The sequence below is a fragment of the Mustela nivalis genome (assembly GCF_964662115.1).
Source record: "Mustela nivalis genome assembly, chromosome: 2".
In the NCBI taxonomy this organism is placed as follows: domain Eukaryota; kingdom Metazoa; phylum Chordata; class Mammalia; order Carnivora; family Mustelidae; genus Mustela; species Mustela nivalis.
This window is the reverse complement of record NC_139021.1, coordinates 60,414,670-60,434,515: the sequence shown is the minus strand read 5'-3', so window position 1 is coordinate 60,434,515 and position 19,846 is coordinate 60,414,670. Positions and strand designations below refer to the sequence as shown.

Sequence of the window (19,846 nt, the reverse complement as noted above, 5' to 3'; positions counted from 1 at the left end):
GAGGGAGAAGCTGACACACATGTTAAGGACATGTATGTGCATAAAACTGGGCCCGGAGAAGGGACATGAGGTTTGGAGAGGAGAGTTTGGGAGGGATACTGCCTAAGCTCCTTCATCCATAGTCTGCTGTATTAACTCAGGACGGGATCCCTGGGATCCTGGGAACACGTCAGACTCATTCCTGCTCCTCTCCTCTCCTGCTTCCCTCTAACAGTCTGTTTCTCATCATCCGGCAAGGCCTGGTTCAAGTCCTAGCTTTCCAATAAGCTTTCCCTGACAAGTCGTCTCTGCACGGATTTCACTTTCTGGGAATCCCAGCTTGCTAATGGAAGCCACAGAATTTGCCTCTTTGCTAGTCTTGCTTCTGTCCTTTGTTCCTTAGATTTCTGTGTGGTACTTCTCCTGCCTGCCTCACATGGAGAACGGAGAAGCCATGGCTGATTCATGTCTTTGAAGGGTTTCATCCAGGCTCATGTGAGAACCAGTGCTTGAGAATTTTAGTTCAGTGTGGTAAGTGACAAAAGGGCCTGGTAATAATACACCTGTCCTAAAAATCAGGTGTATGGACTGGAGGAAGACTTTTAATCACTTTTTTTTTTTTTTTTTTTTTTTTTTGGTGATGATGGTGGTAATTATGGGCACTTTGGAAGGGCAACTTGAAAGCCAATAGACATCACAAGAGAAAAACATGTTTCAACTTCCTTATTTGTTCAGCAGTGGAAAAAAAAAAAAAGAGGGAAAGGAGAAACAAATTAATAACAGCTTAGTTCTCAGATTTTATCTAAAGAACACACACTTTAGTGTTTTTTTTTTTTTTTGTTAAACTAGATGGTGTATAAAGGCTTATCTTTAAACACTAGATTACAGACACTACTTTAGATTTAAATTAACGAAAATTAAATTCAGGCTTGAATAAACACCCTTCTGGAAGGATTTAAAATATTTCTAAATCTCCAAAAAGAAAATCTATGAGTGTTTTAAATCAAGTAAGATTTTTAAAATTTATTTTTAAGTTTTATTTATTTGAGAGAGAGCATGAGTTGGGGGGAGGGGTAGAGGAAGAAGCAGACTCCCCGCTGAGCAGAGAGGCGGATGTGGGGGCTCAATTCCAGGATCCTGGGATCATGATCTGAGCCAAACCAACCGCTTAACGGACTGAGCCACCCAGGTGCCCTCTGTTTTGTTTTGCTTTTTAAAATGATCAAACAAGATTTTAAACTGATTAAACTTCATGGATTTTGAACAGCTTATAAAATCTCACCAGTTTTAGATGTTCCGTACCACTGGATCCCAGAGATGATACAAGGATGTCACATCCCTATAAATACCACACAGGTGTCCTAATAGAACACTGATCTTACCACACAAACATGGGCCTCCTAAGAGGCTACTATTAGCTCAGATATTGGCATCCTGTGGGTATATAATGAAATTAAGAGTCTTGCTTGCATATGAGAAATTTCATATTCAGAATGCAATAATATTCTATGTTTTTACAGTCCATTTATATTTTGGTATTTCCACCCCATTTTTTCTCTGGTTATTTCCACCATCAGACAGTGAGGTAGCTGAGGCAGGGATCCTTCTCCTTTGCCAAGAAGCAGGGTGAAGCTACTTTCTCTCATGCAAAAGGATTCTCAGTTAGGGAAGAACCACTGTCTCCACTTTCAGGTCACTGTACCATGCCATACCCCACGGTTCAGATTTTCTGATTCAGTGACATTGAAAGTGAATTGAATATTCTGAAATGTGGCCTTAATTTCTGGTTACACTAACATCGCAGATGGTAGAGACAAAGGCACCTGAAAAATTTAATGAATACCTTTGCCATCAAATCATCTCATTTCTAAAAGACTTCTTCCTTATAACTCTCCTGTAGGCTAGCAAGTAATTTGAAAAGCACATTATATAAAGATGCCCACAGACCATGGATCACAAGGATTTTGCTTTCCTCTTGTCACTGTCAGGGGTTCCTACAGAGAAGGGTGGTGGTCTCGTCAACCGTAACAAACATGAAACAGTCTTGCTAGAAGGCCCGGTGCAGGCTACATCATTCTATGTACTAAGCAACTATAGTTTAAAAATAAGCCAACCTCTCAGAACCTTGATTAATAAACCCCTACAAAGTGAACATATTAAGAACATAAGTGATATTGACACACTCCATAATTTAAAGTATCGAAGTTTCGGATGTGATTTAACCTGGAGAATACTGCCCAACTAGAACTTCAAAACGCTTAGGAAAAGAAAAGGCTAACATGTAGGTCAAAGGTCTACTTCACAGAGAACAAGGACTCACATTAAAAACCAGAATCCCAGCCAACCTAAGAATGCTGGGACCTGCTGGGGCCTGTCTGTACTCCCCATGTCTGAGAGTGTTTCCTAGCACTTCCTCGGCAAGCAGGATGCTATTCGCCCCTCGTGTATTTTCACAGAAGTCCATTTGCTTTCCTTCCCTGGCCTCTTTGCCATGGGCTATGTCCATCATCGGGCGCGATCTATGTGGCAGAAGTTAGCACAACTCCCCGGGGACAAGCCTCTGAAAGCCAGATGGGTTATTTAACACCAAAGTTTCCCCCCTTTCTTACAAGAAGGATTTTCAGCGACCAAGCTTTCCTTTTTATCCCGGTAACAGTTTTTATATTCCAAAGAGCGTTTTTAACTTAGGCAATAAGAACTGGAAAGCCTTTGCATTTACCTTTCTTGATCTAGTTCTATATACTTTAACAATCCCTATAAAAAACAAATTGGGTACTGATCACTGATGACTTATGGCGACAGCTGGATTTCAACAAAATTTGGTTTTTCAATACCCCTTAGTTGAAATAACACAAGATGCCAAAAGAGCTAAAATGGAACATTACTTTAAAAAATCAACGTAAGCATAAAAAAGTCCTAGAATGCAAAAAGGCCATGAACTACAATATCAATGTGAGTGGACTGGCAAAGAAATTAAGGAGAAATTCTGAACACCAGCACACGCTGCAGGAGTGATTCTGCAATTCTAACTGTAACATGTCCTTTCATGTCAGAAAGTATATATCTCAACTGCTTTTATCATAACAGATTCTAAAAAAGGTTCCTTAAAACCATGCAGTTTGGAGTTTGCTATTTTTTTCTTTTAGAAAAATACCATTTCTATGGGCAATGAAAAACTTTCAAAGTACATTTTACTAAGCAGTTTTGAGCTTCTAAATGACTCATACATGGAAACACTTCAGCTATATGTTTAAAAAGCCCTGGACGGGCAGAACAAAGGAAATAAGGATGGTTTCCCTCATTAGGTTATTATTAGATCATTTCCACTGGATAATGAGCCCCAGATAAGGCAGTGTGGAAAGCTGCACAATCGTGAGCCCTGCCACATACCTTTGAACAAACCCCTGCCCTCCTTTTGTTCTTCCTCACGGGTTTAAACCCCGATCTCTTTAACAGAATGAACAACACCATATACAAAGAGGCGGTCAGAATTTGTGTTATTTTCTTCTCTAAGGGAGAGCAATAAAGCCTAAGGAAAATAAACAAAGCGAAGTTTCCAGGGTCCTCCAGTTTTCAGGCGTGTGTATCTGGGTAGCCCCTCCTATCTATCACGGCCAATCCTGACACCCTCCTGGTGCAGAATGACAGGAATGCCCCACACCACAACTACTATTCTGGGGCAATAAAACACTCAGAAAAAGCATTGGATACCCCCACTCTCATTCTGCGATGCCCCCAACCAGCTCCTCCAACGAGCATGAACACAAGGGAAGATTGCTTTGAACAAACCACGATCACACACTAACCAAGATTTTTATTAGGCTAAATTCCAAAATCACTTCTCCAAATGGAGAGAGCGAAGGTCCTCAATCTTAATCTCTAGGCTTCTTTATGGCATTGACCTCTCCACCTTTAACAGACATTTGCATATTCTATAACTGATACCAGAGATGAAAATATGAGTAAAGACGATGACTGCCTGTAACCATCAAGAATCAACAGGACCAAGTTATCATGGAACACTGGGTTTTCCTCAAAGCTGAGGTTCAGTTCATTGAACCAGTCTGATTTTAGTTTTTTTTTTGTGTGAAAATGTTTACACTTCCTCACCTTAAATAAACTGCCAAACAAACTGTCATTTTCTGTAAGTGACTCACCCTCCAAATTATGAATGCGGTTTCTTCTTTTCTGTGCTAGACAGAACTCTGAGCCTATACTGTATGGAATGCAGGGGTAAGGGAAGGGCGATGCAAGCAACAACTCTGGAACGTGTGTTTAAAAAAAAACAGCTTGATTTCAGGTCAATTGCCTTTTGTACATAAAAGCGTGAATAAAACGAGTTTATGACAAACTGAGCAGATATTCTGGGAAATTGGTCAGTAAGCCAAATGTCGAAGCAGTTTCTCCTGGGAGGATTTTTACATGGACAAATCCTTACTCATAGATACTCCTCCTTCCTCCAACACACACAGGCACACACAACACCCTCGCTTCACCATCTCAGTGCACTCAGACTGGCTAGCAGCATTGGAGACATTCCCTACACCACCTGGCTCATTGACCCAAAGTCTCCAGGCACCCTACGTCCATACATACTCATCCATTCAGCTAATTTGCACAGACTTTTTCAATGGTGTGTGATGGAAAACCTCCTCACACAATTCCAAAGTGTCTTCCAGAAATACTGAGGCTGATCCTGGGAGCAAGAAGGTATCAAATTAAAAGCAAGGCTTTTGCTTCCTCAGGGTGAACCTTACCATTGTCTACAAACAGTAACGTTTTGCTTTTCTCAGCTAAACTCAAGTTTCTAATCCTTCACTGGAGGTAAAAGAGAGACAGAGAAAAGATAAATAGAATTCTCTAGCAATCCTGCAGCAAAAGCAAAGGCTACCGAATTTCCCAATCCATGAGGTTATTAACATCATGGGTCAAAAAAAAACCAAAAAACAAAACAAAACAAAAAAACCCATCATGGGTCATTAGCATCAGTGCATATAAAACAAAAATTCAATCCTTGTTTGGTTCACAATCTGGTATGTGCATGATCCATGGAAGCCTACCATAACAGAAGTGCTAAATGCTGAAGCTAGAAGGATCCAGAAAGATCACCTAAACCAAACATGGAAGCAAGAATGACGTAGTTCATAAGGCTTGGCAGTGGCACGTACCCACATATTACCAAATAAATCTGTCCAGTAAGTACCGTGAAAGTGTTAAAGTACAAATAGTACTCAGAAATGAATTATCTAAGGAGGTTTGGGTGGCTCAGTCGGTTAAGTGTCTGCCTTCTGCTCAGGTCACAATCCCAGGGTCCTGGGATCGAGTCCCACATCTGGCTCCTTGCTTAGCAGGGACTCTGCTTCTCCCTCTTCCTGCTGCTCACCCTTCTCCCTCTCTGCCTCTGATAAGTGATTAAAATCTTTTAAAAAAAATTAATTATCTGAAAATTTTTTTTCTAGAGATGTTATTTTCGAACATTTATATACTTAGTTGTGTAATGCAATGTCTCGGTTACTTAAAGAGAAAATCTGTGCTTCAGAATGTATACACTGTAAGCAAATACATTTTGTTTTTTTCTTTTTTTCTGTAGTTTTCTCTAAGAGGCTCCTCTACTGGCACTATAATTTCGATGTGTTACAACACAGGAGGGCCTGAGAGTTCTTTTTTTTTTTTCTTTTTAAAGATTTTATTTATTTATTTGACAGAGAGAGAGAGAGCACAAGTAGGCAGAGAGAGGGGGAAGCAGGCTCACTGCTGAGCAGAGAGCCAGATGTGGGGCTCGATCCCAGGACCCTGAGATCATGACCTGAGCCGAAGGCAGAGGCTTAACCCACTGAGCCACCCAGGTGCCCCCTAAACCATTCTCATTTTGAGGCATTCTTTGGCATTTTCAAATTTTTATCCTTTAAAGTCATTGTTCAGGGTTTTCAGAAGGATTGAGACAACAAGTGTAAAATAATTAGAATAGTTGTTGGCATTAATCATTGTTGAATAATGTTATATATATTATATATAATATCAATATATTTATATATATACACGTATATATAATGAATAAATATTAAGTGTTATTTTGATGTATGGGAACTAGAATTTTCCATCTGGGTAGCATAGTTTCTCATGGTCCTATCTTCTTCCTTAAGCTTGATTTTTTCAAAGATTTTATTTACTTATTTGACAGAGAGAGAGAGCACAAGCAGGGGGAGCAGCAGGTAGAGGCAGCGGGAGAAGCAGGCTCCCCATTGAGCAGGGAGCCTGATGTGGGGCTTGATCCCAGGACCCTGGGATCATGACCTGAGCCGAAGGTAGACACTTAACTGACTGAGCCACCCAGGTGCCCCCTTAACCTTGATTTCTGAATAAAAAATTTGCTGTTTATGGCTGCTGCCTCTTCCTTTGCTAATTTTCTTGCTCAAAGTAGAGAGATGATAGAGGGATTATTGAGACATAAACAGTTGGTTCATGCCTCCTTCTCTCCACCTCTGCAGAACTGAGCTCCTATCTTTGCCAGCAGCCCTTCTGTGTGTCCCACTGCTTTCACTTTCCAATGTCTGTCCCCACTCTTGCCAACACAGCATCTTCTCTCTTCTGGGTTTCTTCTTCGTGTTCCTTTTTCTTCCAGTCTCTCCCCTTAGTTTTTGTCTCATGTACAAACAGCCTGACTTTTATGGATAGTGACTTTTCTTTTTGCCAGTACATTAGTTACATCTGAATTTTTTTTTTCCCTATACTTACCTGGTTACTGGGTTCTTGGAATTCTTTTTGTTGGAGATAGATATATATATATACACACATATAGATATAGATATATATATACACACACACACACACATATGTGTGTATATATATCTCCAACTTTTTATTGGATTATTGAGACATAAACATGTCTCAATAATAAACATATATACACACATGTGTGTATATATATATATATATATATATCTCCAAAAAAAAGAATTTATATATGTATATATATGTAAATTATATAAATTATATATATGTATGTGCATATATACACATATACATATCTTTAGTATACTATGTCTATATTAAATTTATATATTCTGTTTGTTTCCTCCTGGGGAACAGGAACATTTAGGTAGTGCTTCCTAATTTGGAACTACTTGAAAAAGCTGGACAATTGCAGTAATAATAGTAACCACATCACCACCACAATGAGAGCGGTAACAATGAAAACAATCATTGCAGGCCTTACTGTGTTGGTCAGAGTGATTTACCTGGATGATCTCAATTATATCTCACACCACCATTATGGGAAAAGACAGTAATCCCACTTGAAAGTAAGGAAAGCAGGTGTGAAGTCAGGGGCTGTGCTGAAGGCCCACTGACAGCAACAGCAGGGTTGTTCAACAGGCAGTCTGACTCTGGAACCTACGCTGTTAATCAGAGAGCAAGATTTCACTGAGCCGTTAGTCTAGATCTACCATGTCTGCCAGAATCAAAGAAGGGATCACCGCACATTCTCTTTATATCAGCACAACACAGTGAACACACATACCACATTTCAGCCTGAGTCATCTAGATTACTAGAATATTTCTTCTAATGTTGTGAAATTCTAGTAGCTAAATCTCTAGTAGAATAACTAATTATTGTACCTTATATTTTAAAGGTGAGAAGATCTTGGGGAGAAAAAGCTAGGTAAAACACTCCCAAATCACTAAAATACATATGGCTTCTTCCAGGATTCTAAGAATTTTTAATAGCTCTAAAATGAGATTGACATAAACAAAAATCACTGTTATTCATTAAGAATAAAAGAATTCAGAGAATTTTGAAAATAAGACATTATAGAAATTTTTATATTAAAGCAAGATATATTGAGAAGATACTCAAAGGCCAATGGACTCCCACAACTGGCTATAGAAAATCATTTAATAATAGTGAGGCATTTTTCATAATGCACTTAATATTTGTGAAATACATATTAATCAGACGTTATTTATCCAAATCTGGCCATAAGGAGTTTATAGCATATTATGTATCATTATCCATCATCACACTAGCATGTTTCAAGTTAATAGCATATAATTATCTCGCTTGATCTGTGGAAGTCGTATTATATCTAATAACCTAAAATTGAGTCAAGTGCCATTATAGAAATACCCATATAAAATAATATCTTAAGCATGGAAAATGGGTTCTGAAATTCCACTGGAAAGACCATCTAACCAACGGCTGCACAAAAACACAAAAACGTTTTAATGCAATATCCAATATGCCCAGATGCAATGAAATCTAGGAGCAGAGAAGCAATGCTGTATTTCATGCTGCGTGTGTCCTTACTTCATTAACATAAATAGCTTTTCCTTCTCCAAACTGTCTTTTCTCCTCCGTTTTCATACTTCTCTCTATTCTAACACTATGCTTATACTCTGATAGCCGGTTAGTCCCCTTAGGAATTGTTTCTGCTGTGCAAGCTTTCAATCTGAGAGGAGAGGATGAATAAAAATAAATTTCAAGTGCATTGTTTCTCAAAGTCTCTGAGATATAAGACCAGTTTTTTCCCCAGTCCTTCCAGGACTGACAAGTCAGCAAAATACAATATTAATGTATTGCAAAAGAAGAAGATGAAAAAAGAGAGTATAAGTCCCATTTCTTGAAATTATTATTTGATTTAAACAACAGGAGTTTTACTATTGGCATACTATATAAGTTTCTAAACACTTAACTTGAAATTTCTGTACTTGGCTCACTGTAGAAAGGTAGCCAAGAGACTGAAGATGGGCTTGGGCCCAGAAATCACACACACTGGAGGTAGCTCTCACTCTGACATGCTTCACCTGTTTCCTTGTCACCTTCAAGACCCAAAGACCTTCTCCTCGAGGAGACCTGGATGCTCAGTAGAGAACAGAACCTACCAGGGTGCCCTATGTACTTCTCTCATAGCGCTCAGGAGACTCTGCCCATCATAAATGAAAGCTCTACCAGCAAACGGACCTTGTTTGTCTTACGATTTGTTTCATTACAAGGCTTAGGACTATTACATGCATTAAGTAAGTCTTTTCAGGGGCACCTGGGTGTCTCAGTGGGTTAGGCCTCTGCCTTCAGCTCGGGTGGTGGTCTCAGGGTCCTGGGATCGAGTCCTACATCGGGCTCTCTCCTCGGGGGAGCCTGCTTCCTCCTCTCTCTCTCTCTGCCTGTCTCTCTGCCTACTTGTGATCTCTCTCTGCCAAATAAATTCATAAGATAATTTTTTTAAAAAATAGTCTTTTCATCACTCTTCCTTTTATTCCTTTACTCAACTGAATATCAGTGGAGTTGTACATGCAGAAACCTGATCCTTTCCTAGGCAGCTTTAAAGTTCTGGAATCAGAGATCCAGTAACAGCCCTCTAATAACACATACTATCTGTTGTAAGACGGTTTTTATTTTATAGCCACCAAATATATCAAACTTTATAATTCAGGTTTTCTTTAAGAGAAAGTATAAGAGAGGGATGGGGGAGGGGCAGAGAGCAAGAGAGAAAATCTTTTTTTTTTTTTTTTTAAGATTTTATTTATTTTATTTGACAGAGAGAGAGATCACAAGTAGGCAGAGAGGCAGGCAGAGAGAGAGAGGAGGAAGCAGGCTCCCTACTGAGCAGAGAGCCCGATGTGGGGCTCGATCCCAGGACACTGGGATCGTGACCTGAGCCGAAGGCAGTGGGTTAATCCACTGAGCCACCCAGGCGCCCCAAGAGAGAAAATCTTAAGCAGGCTCCACACCTAGCACACATGCAATGCAGGGCTTGATCTCACCATTCTGAGATCATGACCCAAGCCGAAATCAAGAGCTGGGCACCTAACCAACTGAGCCACCCTGGTGCCTATATAATTCAGGTATGTTTATACCAAAGGCAAAGCCAAGTATGAAAAGATTAATGGAACTGATCCCATAAAATTTTAGTTTACTGAACAGAAAAAAAAAAAAAATCCACACTTAAAAATGATAAGCTGGAGATCTATCTATAAAATATTACAAAAGTTTAAGAATCTTAATAAATGAAATAAGACAAAGATGAATACTGCCATGAAAAGAAAAAATGATTTATCTTCTCAATTAAAAAATGTATATGAAAACAATAAAATCTTGCACCTGCTAAAATGGCACTTTTTAAAAAGATTTTATTCAATGTGTTCATGCTAATATGCAGCCCTTCCTTGTGTAAATATATAACAAATCTTTAAGAGTCTAAAACAGTTTACTTAGCAATTCACAGTTAAATTCATTCAAAGGAAGTAATTAAGAATGTAAACACTCATGCTATTGCTCTAGATGTCTAATAAAAGGGAGAGTAGTGACATAAGCTATACCTATCAAACTGCACAGTCATTAAAATGATGCTGTAGAATAGAATTTATTGATGTGGAAAGATGTTTACAATGTATTCACAATCTACGGTTACTGAAAATAACAGGTTGCAATACTCTATTATACAATACGGTCCCATACTGCCTATCTGGAAGAACATATATCAAAGTAATAATAAATATATGAGATCTTTAATTATTTTTTATTCTGCTTTCTAATTTACCTGCAATAACTATTTTAATGCAATGAAAATTAAGATTAAAGATATTAAAAAGATAAAAATACAAAAAGAACACCTTCAGTCAAAAAGCAGGGATAAGGGAATTAATTCAATTAGTGGCACTAGTAAGCAGTAGATTGTGATTGAAAGGATTTGAGGTAAATTAGGAGACTATTTAAATTAGGAGACCCACTTTCAGGTATTTTTCAGGCACATTTGCATGATAATGATCTGCTAATCACACTTATGCCTATGTATTCCTAAAAACAGTACTGACAATGTTCAACTTTCAACTCTTCTTCTATCTGACTTGCATGTACATTATGTCTGTCCACAGTTCAAAAATTAGAGCCCAAGAACTGGTTCTTAGAAGTAGTACCTCCAAGATGCATGGAGTGGTTGTCGATTTGATCTCTCCATCATTGGTAGGTCGTTTAGTTCACGTCTATCACACAGTCTACTTGTACAGCTACGATAATTACACTGAAGACAACAGCATTATCAAAAGGTTGTCCAATGCCAACAGTTTGAGCACTTTTCACTCTCCAGCCTCTTACGTCATTGACTTTGGGTTTGTCATTCCTTTTTGAATGGACAGAGGCCAAAGCAGAAAACTTCAACTTCAGGGAGCATTTCAGAGCTTTTTGAAAAGAACTTCAGAGATGATTGGGTCTAACCCCTTAATCTCATAAATATGGAAACAGAGGCCCAGAGAATAAGTAAGTGAAGAGCCAAACCAGAACTAGGTTATCTTGTCTCTCAGGCCAGTCTGCCTTCAGCCCCCATCTACGACTTCCACCCAACAACTGGGTTCTAGTCTAGAAAGTCACTGTTGGACTCCAGGGTTGTTAAAAAGAGTCAGCGTGTATACAGACCTTGCATCTGGTAGCTGTAGGGTGCCTGTCCAGGTTGAGGGGTACCGAAGCTTGTGCCGTAGCTGAGAAATCCTGTCTGTCCGGGCGACTGAGACTGTGACAATCCACCTTCGGTCTTGATGCCTGCCCACAATGCACCTAAATCAGTTAGTGACAGCTTATCTATCTGTTCGTCTCCAAAGCTGGTCAATACACAAAAACACTCCCCCAGTTGTTGAGTCACAAATGCTTCCCAATGTCATCTCAGTTATCAAGGGCGTACAGGCATAGACTAGAATACCCAAAACCAGAACTTCCATTGGAAAAAACCAAAAACAAAAACAGAGGAGTATTACAGATTTGACTGATTATTCACATTGTCCTTTCCTGTTTTTCTGGTTTATATTTTCTATAAATTTTAACTTCTATGCTATCATGTCTATATGTAGTTTTGTTTTATAAGAGATTAAAAGAGCATCTCTTGTAGTCAGGTGATGGTCTTAATTAAACTTTAACTAAATTATTCCAAAAGTCACCACGGTGATTAGTGTCAAAATTCTCTTTTCTGAAAAGAGATTAGTCTTTTGCCTTGTAGCGTTTTTCTCCCCTGTCTTTTCCTTACTCTTTCTGCCCAAAGTTAATGTTAGCACACAACTCATTTTGAAGTCAGAATGGGCACAGAAGTAAGCAAGCCAGGGGGAAAGCCTTCTCCCAAATACCCAGATCCTACCAGAAAGCAAGCACAAAGAAAGGAGAGTATTAGAAAACCGAATCATGAAGAGTTGCACAGTGTTTTATAAACAAGTGAAGCTGACTAGGAGATTCCTTTTTGTCCTTGTAGTTTCAAGAATTTATTCCAATTTTATTGTTTTAAGTGTAGACTAAAGTTCACTTTTCTTTCTCATCATGATAATATAAAAATAATGTGTTTTTGGCCCTCAACTACTTCCCAAAGCACCAGGCTGACATCCGAATTTCAGGACTTGGGGGTTGGCAGTAGGGCTGTGTAGGGCTCGGCCCTGGATTATAATTAAAGACAGTCATGAAAGTTCACAACTGTCCTTAATTTCCACAGAAGGAGGGGAGAAAAATTTCTGCCAAGCGAATTCACATGTTTGAATAATTTTACTTTGCACTTAAGATAAATGGTATCTTTGGGATCTAGAATACACAGTAGTCTCACTGTTTATTTCCATTTTAGGGGAATTTCATCAGTAGAATGAAATTAGGTAACTTTCCTAAGGCGCTGGAAGAATCTGACTCTTGGCTGAGAGAGCCTGTTACAATTCCTAGAGTATCTCTAAATAACCTCATAACGACCTTAACATTTAAGTCTTAACATAACCTTAACATTTTTTTAAAAAAATGTGTTTTGGGTTTTTGTTTTTTGTTTTTTTTTTTTCATGTGCAAGCAATCCCAAACCAATGAATAACCCGTACTTAGAAATGGTCCCTGGAAAAACACCTGCCTAAGGCAGGTGGTTTGATGGCTCTAGAAACTCCCTTCCTTTCCTTGTCACCAGCAGGGATTTCCCCTTCTCTCTTTCCATTTCAGACTCTTAATAATCTGCTTTTAGTCTTCCCTGGTACCATCTTTGGTTTTTGCCTAGAGGTTTAATCTTTGTGATAAAAACAGATAAGGAAGAGCAAAAAGAGGCAGGAAAAAAAACCCTTATCTGCACCCTTTCCAAAGGCTTCCACTACAAGCCTGCAAACTCCTCTGTTAAGCTCCATATAGATCAGAGAAGAGTAGAGTTCTGCTTTCCCACTGATCTATTGTTCACACCATGAGAAGATTTGCTTATCTTTTCTTACAGGGTCTAAGTAAAAAGTAGGGGGCACAAATCCTTGGAGAGAGTCTTCTTAGGCCATCTGGACCTTGACTACCAGCTGTTAAAAACCCCAATGTATGTGTTCCTCTTTCACAAGCAAGTGGAGGGGAGAAGGTGGTCATATTTTTCAAAGCACTGGCCCAGAATGCCTGGCCAGAAGCCCTGGGGGCATCTCTCTGTACTCAAGGCCCAGAAAGAGAAGAAAGTGATTGGGGAAAATACTAAGGACTCAGACAGATTTGTAAGCACAGACAGCCCCGAGGCCAAAGCCCTTGACCAAAATGCCATGCTCTTAACCATCTCCTGACCTATCACATTAAAATGCCCATCCTCGGGCGCCTGGGTGGCTCAGTGGGTTAAGCCGCTGCCTTCAGCTCAGGTCGTGATCTCGGGGTCCTGGCTGGGATCGAGTCCCGCATCGGGCTCTCTGCTCAGCAGGGAGCCTGCTTCCTCCTCTCTCTCTCTCTGCCTGCCTCTCTGCCTACTTGTGATCTCTCTCTGTCAAATAAATAAATAAAATCTTTAAAAAAAAAAATGCCCATCCTCTACTTGTTGTGATGGGAATCTCAGAACCTCTGCTTATCTTCCTCTCCTGGAACACTTACTGCAGACAACAAGGACATCTACTAATGATTCAGAATGGGAACAGTCCCAGACCACAGGCAAGAAAGAGGCAAAGAGGCCTACCATGACTCCATGGGGAGAAGAAAGAACAAGAGAGGAGCTGTGTGCGTGATGGCCCAGGCTGTGACAGGAATGCTTCCCGGGGCCGCACTGGTAATGCTACAGTAGTGTAGTACTGTTTGGGCCGGAAGATACATTTACACTTCAAATAAGCAGCTTATCAATCCATTTTGAGAATATAAATTGGGGACCGCCTCAACTCACATTATAGAGTTGAAGGTATGCAATTCAAATCAGAGATCCTTTTTCCTCTTTTAAGGCAAGAATTGTCTAAAAGTAAACTACAGATAAATTTGATCTATATCTGATACTATTTTCAAAAATCTTGAGTAAAAGTTATGGAAATAAAAGAATTCTAGCAAGTCCGTTTTTTGGTTGTTTCTAAAAACTACCTTAAAAATACCTACCTAGAGAACTTTCTGTTCTGGATAGTTTTGAAGTGAAACTATCGAGAGTGAAGTCATATAGAATTTATATTTTAATTTACATATATTTTCTAAGAGATTTATATATAGTTGATTGGTTGGGATGGAGCTGGAGAATAAAAACGAATAAAGTAATTTGTCTTTCAATTATTAATGAAATGTTTAAATGCTTATTTCTTTCCATATACTGCTATAAACACAGAATTACTTATTCTACCCGTCTTTCCCCCCAAACTCTCATGTACTTTTTCTTGATCACTCGATTTTATTTTTCCTTAAGGGAATGTTAATAATTCATATTTTTTCTATTCAAAGTGTAATTTGCTTAAATTATCATGGTAATTCAATTGAAGAAAAGGTATCATGAAATCCTAGGATTTCTTAAAATTAAACTTTAGGGTTTTACTGGATTTATTTTTCACTTACAGGTATTGATCCTTAACAACTGAGTTAAATTACACCAAGATAAAGATAATCTCCAGGTGAGAAGGGACAAATAGGGATGTGAGCTTTCCATGTCTCCTGCTTTGCCTCTTTCAAGTGCAGCCCAAGCTGTGATATATAGATCATTTTTCCTAATGGCTGATCCTGCTGAAATCTGAAAGCATTGCCAACCTTCAGTTCAGAGCAAGGGCTTGTTGAATTCTGTTTGTACTTCCCTAATCATAGGTAGGCATCTGAGAAAAAGGAAATGAATCTTTACCCCCAAAGACTCCATTCACTGAAGTTTTATCGCAAATATGCACCAAAATACTTTGGATTCCAGAACCAAGTGCTCAAGTGGCAAATTAAAAGTCGAGCTATAAATGGAAAAAAAATGAGAGCAAGAGGGCTTATGACCCGGGCAATCTAGTTGCCACGGCTGACCTCAAGATAAGTAGCCACCACTTCTTACAAGGCTCATTCAAAACAAGTGTATGAAGAATTCAGACACATAAGGTGGTAACACTTTCTAAAGTGGCCTCCGATGACAGTGTTTGGGTACCACTCCTGTGAAACGTGCACACACACACACAGGCCTGCCCACTCCATCCCAGCTACTGAGGTAACAGGATTACTCACCATATGAGGAAATTCCATATGGCTGTCCCGGCTGTGGGTAGGTGGCATACGCTGTCGCTTGTTGCATTCCTGTGGTAAACTGTGTTTGCCCATATGCAGCCATAGTTTGTGAGGAAGGGGTAGGGAGAATATGTGGGTATGGTCTGCTATTTGTCAGAAATGACAGAAAATAGAAAGCCCATGCATTAGATGGAAACATGCAAGGTAACTGATTAACAACCATATTACAAATTGCAGTTAAAGACTATCTCCTTAAGTATAACTTTCGAATATAATATACAAAGTACTGAGATGCTTCAGTATCTCTACTAGGTGATGCTCCAAATAAATCTGTGTCAATACACTGAAGTCTCTAGGAAATGAGCTTTAGTTTAAATTAAGACATAACATGTGGGCACAAAACATGACTTGAAATAAGGTAAAGGTTACTCAAAAAAGTCATTTATTAAGAGAAAATACATCTTACTTGGAAGGATAAATCTGTGGTGGGGAGAACTGGTGAGTTGGTCTTGGGCTGAAGCTACTGCTCCCAATTGCTGAAAAAAGAAGAAATGCACGATAATCACAGCTAAATACAAAATATGTCTAAAGCATCAGTCTATTTTTGAACTACAGGTAGAGACCATATGAAATTGAAGATATTCGGCCTGGAAAAAAAAAATGGCACTTTCATATGCTCAGCCTAAGAGAAAGTTAAAATATATTGAACGACCTATGAGAACTGATTAAGGGGTTCCAATGTTAAACTAGCTCTTAGAAAGTAGTCCCTGTCATCTGAAATACCGGTCAGTGACAGTTCAGGAGAACAGGGTGTCCTGGCTACTGTTCCGAAGGACCTGCTCAAAGGGGTGGGAGGAGGGTGAGTTTGCAGGGCTGGGCGGGACTCTCCTAGCCTATTGTGTGTGCCTGGAACACACACACCTGAGAATGGATTACAGAGCACCACCCCGCCCACCTCTCCCCACCAACAACCCCCCCAACCCCCCCCCCACCTCTCCCCACCAACAACCCCCCCAACCCCCCCCCCCCCCCCCCCCCCCCCCCCGTCTAATCTGCTCTCAGGTGAATACAAATAGGGCCAAGCCTCATTTGCCTGTACTGCTTTAGCAACATTTTTTAGTAAAAATGCATTCCTATAACGCTCTTAAATTTCTCAGGTTGCAAACTAAGCCTGTTTTTTCTTGCACGGAGGCGGTGTTCCTGCACCTTTCAGTTAAATGTGCTCAACTTCAGTTAATTCCATTAAAAAGTTTTTTTTTTTTTTAATTTAAAGATGTTATTCAAGCATTCAAGTAGAAGTTCATCTCTTTATAATCACATGGACTTTGTTCAGTATGTCTCAGAAAATGCACTAAACTCTACCAAACATTCTTTTACATCCATTCTGAACTAGAGCAAAAATCCATTTTTGTGAATATAAGGTATTAAAATGGTAGTTCTATTTTATTTATTGTAAATAGGAGCTATCTCTTTCATGTGCATATATATTACACACATTTCCACTTTATATATTTATATATACACAGTATATATATTTATATATATACATATGTGTTTCTATGTATTATGTATAATATACATAAAATATATATTAAAAAGATACCATATCTATATATATATCCCCCCCACCTCAGACTCTTCCTATCCTCTACCTATCCTCTACCTCTAGCTGAGAAGCATATTCTTTGGGTACAATTATAAGATATAATATGTTTATCTTTTCTTCCACTAATAATCCTGGTATTCACGGGCTCTATTATTCAGTAACTACACTGTGTATTAAAATCCTTCCGTAAGGTTCCATGCACTCAAAGTTGTATACGTTTTTCATGATGTCACATCAGTACATTTCTATTTCTCAGATTTAATTCTCCATTTGTTTGGGAGAAGAGTGATAGAGTTGGACCAGAATTATAACCGATGAATAATTCTCTCCGTGTAAAGCAGGGAGGCCTAACCCAGGACAGCAAAGTAGCTCAAGATGAGCACAACTCTTACATGTAGGCTGCCAGACGTCCCCCATGTGGCTCTCAGTTTGGCAGAGCCAGGGTCTGCATTAAAGCGAAGACAGGCCAGCTCGGGTGGTACCTCTCCCCCACCCCATCTGCAGGCCCACATTGAGGCACTGCTCTGTACCAGGCACCAGGCAAGATGCTGCAGATGCAAACATGCAAAGACAAGTTCTCTCTGTCCCATGTGGGGAGGTTGACACACAAACAGCCGTGAGGGGATTAGTTAAATATTGCAATTTATAGAAGGGAGGGATTAGTGAGAGAATACTTGGACAACAAGGGCTACCACTTGTCCAGGTCATCCATGATGACAACCTTTCCTGCTCTGCTTTGCTAAGCCTGGAAAGAGGCCAAGGGCAAAGGAGATTTACCCCGCAGAGTAGCTGGGGAGGACTAATACTTTCCCTGGAAAATCACAGTTAAAAATAAGTTAAAAAATAAATAAATAAATAAAACCAGAACAAAAACCCAGTGCAACGCGATGACGGAAGTCACAGAAATCCCTTTCATGCTTTTCCAGTTCTATCCCTGTTTTGTTTTGTTTTGTTTCAAATTGTGGGTGGGGACCCATGAAAACATCATAAACTCAACTTCACAGGTTATACTCAGCATTTTTTTTTTTTTTTTAACAAACAGAATAACAGAATGGTGCATATCGGAGTTGTTACGGAGGGTAAGGGGAGCTCCAGGATGCCTTAAGAGCAAATGCATAGTTTAGGTGTGGACACATTAAAGAAACACATCTGGGAGGCTGCTGAGTGTGGTAACTAAGCACAGGTTCTGGAGTCAGAATTTAATTTCAGCTGACACTGAGGTTCCAACTCCTTGGTTATCTGGGTCAAGTTGCCTGACCCCACTAAGCCTTGTTGTGTTCCCCTGTATGATGTCAAGAACACCACCTACGCCTCCCAGGATCATTTGAGGACTAAATGGGATCATGGACAAAGTGAACAGTGTAATGGGGAATGTTAATTAGCTCAGATCTCCAGAGTCCTATGATTATTGCCCCCACATTTGCCCTCCCTTCTGCATTTTTAATTCTACTCAATGGACAGCATCACCATCTGTCCAGCAAAATACTTAAAAGCAGGATTTTTTTGTTCCCATTGTACATCTGGGGCATAAAAATGAAGTAACACACCCAAGCCAACAAATGGGAAAGCTGGTATTTGAACCCACGTCTGCCCGACTCTCTCCCTCAAACATACTAGTTCCTGACCTGCTACACAGAAACTAACACCCTCAAAATCATCTTCTTTCCCCTCTTCTATGTCATGAGTGTCGAGTCACCCATCCCAACTCCAGATATTGCCTGTTGAGCTGTCCTGAATACTCCACACCCACACCCCAGTCCTGGCTCAGGTTCTCATTAGTCTCAGTCCGGTTCCCTGTAGGCCACTCGTCACCCTCCACACACTCCTGCCACAGCCACCAAAGTAATCTTCCTTCAACAGAAACTTCAAGTCCATTCTCCAACTCGCCATGTCTCAATTGTGCTCACAATATCTCTAGGAAGAGATATTCCAAATTCCTTGGCAGAGTACACAAGGAGATGGAGGCATCCACCCTCCCCTGGGTTTAGTAACCTGTAGCCTCCTTGGGCTTGAGGATGGCCGGTCGGCGCCATGTATTTTCGTATTTGGCCCAGGGCTCTCCCTACCACATCCTCTGCCTTGTAAGACCTTCTTTCCCCAGCTTGACAAACAGTCCCTCCTCTGCTGGGACTGAAACATCATTTTCTCTTTAGGATAATGTCTTCCTTCTTTTACTTTCTTGGAGTGTTGTAAACATTGACAATGTAGCACTTAACCACACTGCATTATAGTTAGCATGTGTAATGTAGAGATGTTAGTTTCCTCTGCTAATCGTGAGCTTCTGGGGCCCAGGACCTTTTGTTAACCTTTATTTCCATGCACCTGACAGGGCCTGGTATGTGGTAAGTATCAATAAATGATATTTGTTTGATTACAGTATGAGACTTAGGTCATTAGCAAAGCAGATTTTTTTTTAAAACCCTGATGATATGAAGGATGGTTAAATTATTTTAAGTCATATATAAACATATATAATAAACCTGATTTAGCTCTTTGGCAATATAATTAAGAATGAATAGTATTCCTTATAAAATACATGTGAGTAAGAACCTGTAATGCTGCCCAAGTATCTTGCTACTAATTACCTAACCACATGCCCCTAAATGATTATTTAATGCCATAAAATAAGCTGTATCTTTTGGGATTTCCCTAAACCCAAACTCCTAAAATTTTGTGTGGCCTAAAGTCAAGAATCTTCCATCTCATACCTCAAGTACTTCTCCTCCTAATTGCCTAAAACACCTTTAACGTTTTAAGTAATAAGTTAGGAATTTAGATTGATTTTCATTTCATGAGAACAGAATAAACCCAGATCATTTGTCATTCTTCAAGGTAAATAAGATGGTTATTTTGGCATAGTAAATTCCAAATT

At 39.5% G+C, this 19,846-nt stretch overlaps 1 protein-coding gene across 20 annotated transcripts in view; it reads right to left on the bottom strand.

Annotated features, from left to right (window-relative positions):
* The window catches only part of EYA1 (EYA transcriptional coactivator and phosphatase 1), a 362,527-nt gene that overhangs the window by 116,575 nt on the left and 226,106 nt on the right, over nt 1-19,846 (bottom strand). For 9 of the 20 annotated variants that reach the window (XM_082721142.1, XM_082721144.1, XM_082721133.1 and 6 more), the window contains 3 exons: nt 15,835-15,904; nt 15,369-15,514; nt 11,387-11,524 (listed from right to left, as the gene is read on the bottom strand). In XM_082721142.1, coding sequence (XP_082577268.1) covers nt 11,387-11,524; nt 15,369-15,514; nt 15,835-15,904 — 354 coding nt within the window. The remainder of the gene's footprint in view (nt 1-11,386; nt 11,525-15,368; nt 15,515-15,834; nt 15,905-19,846) is intronic. The other 11 variants (XM_082721150.1, XM_082721149.1, XM_082721135.1 and 8 more) reach the window with 5 other exon arrangements.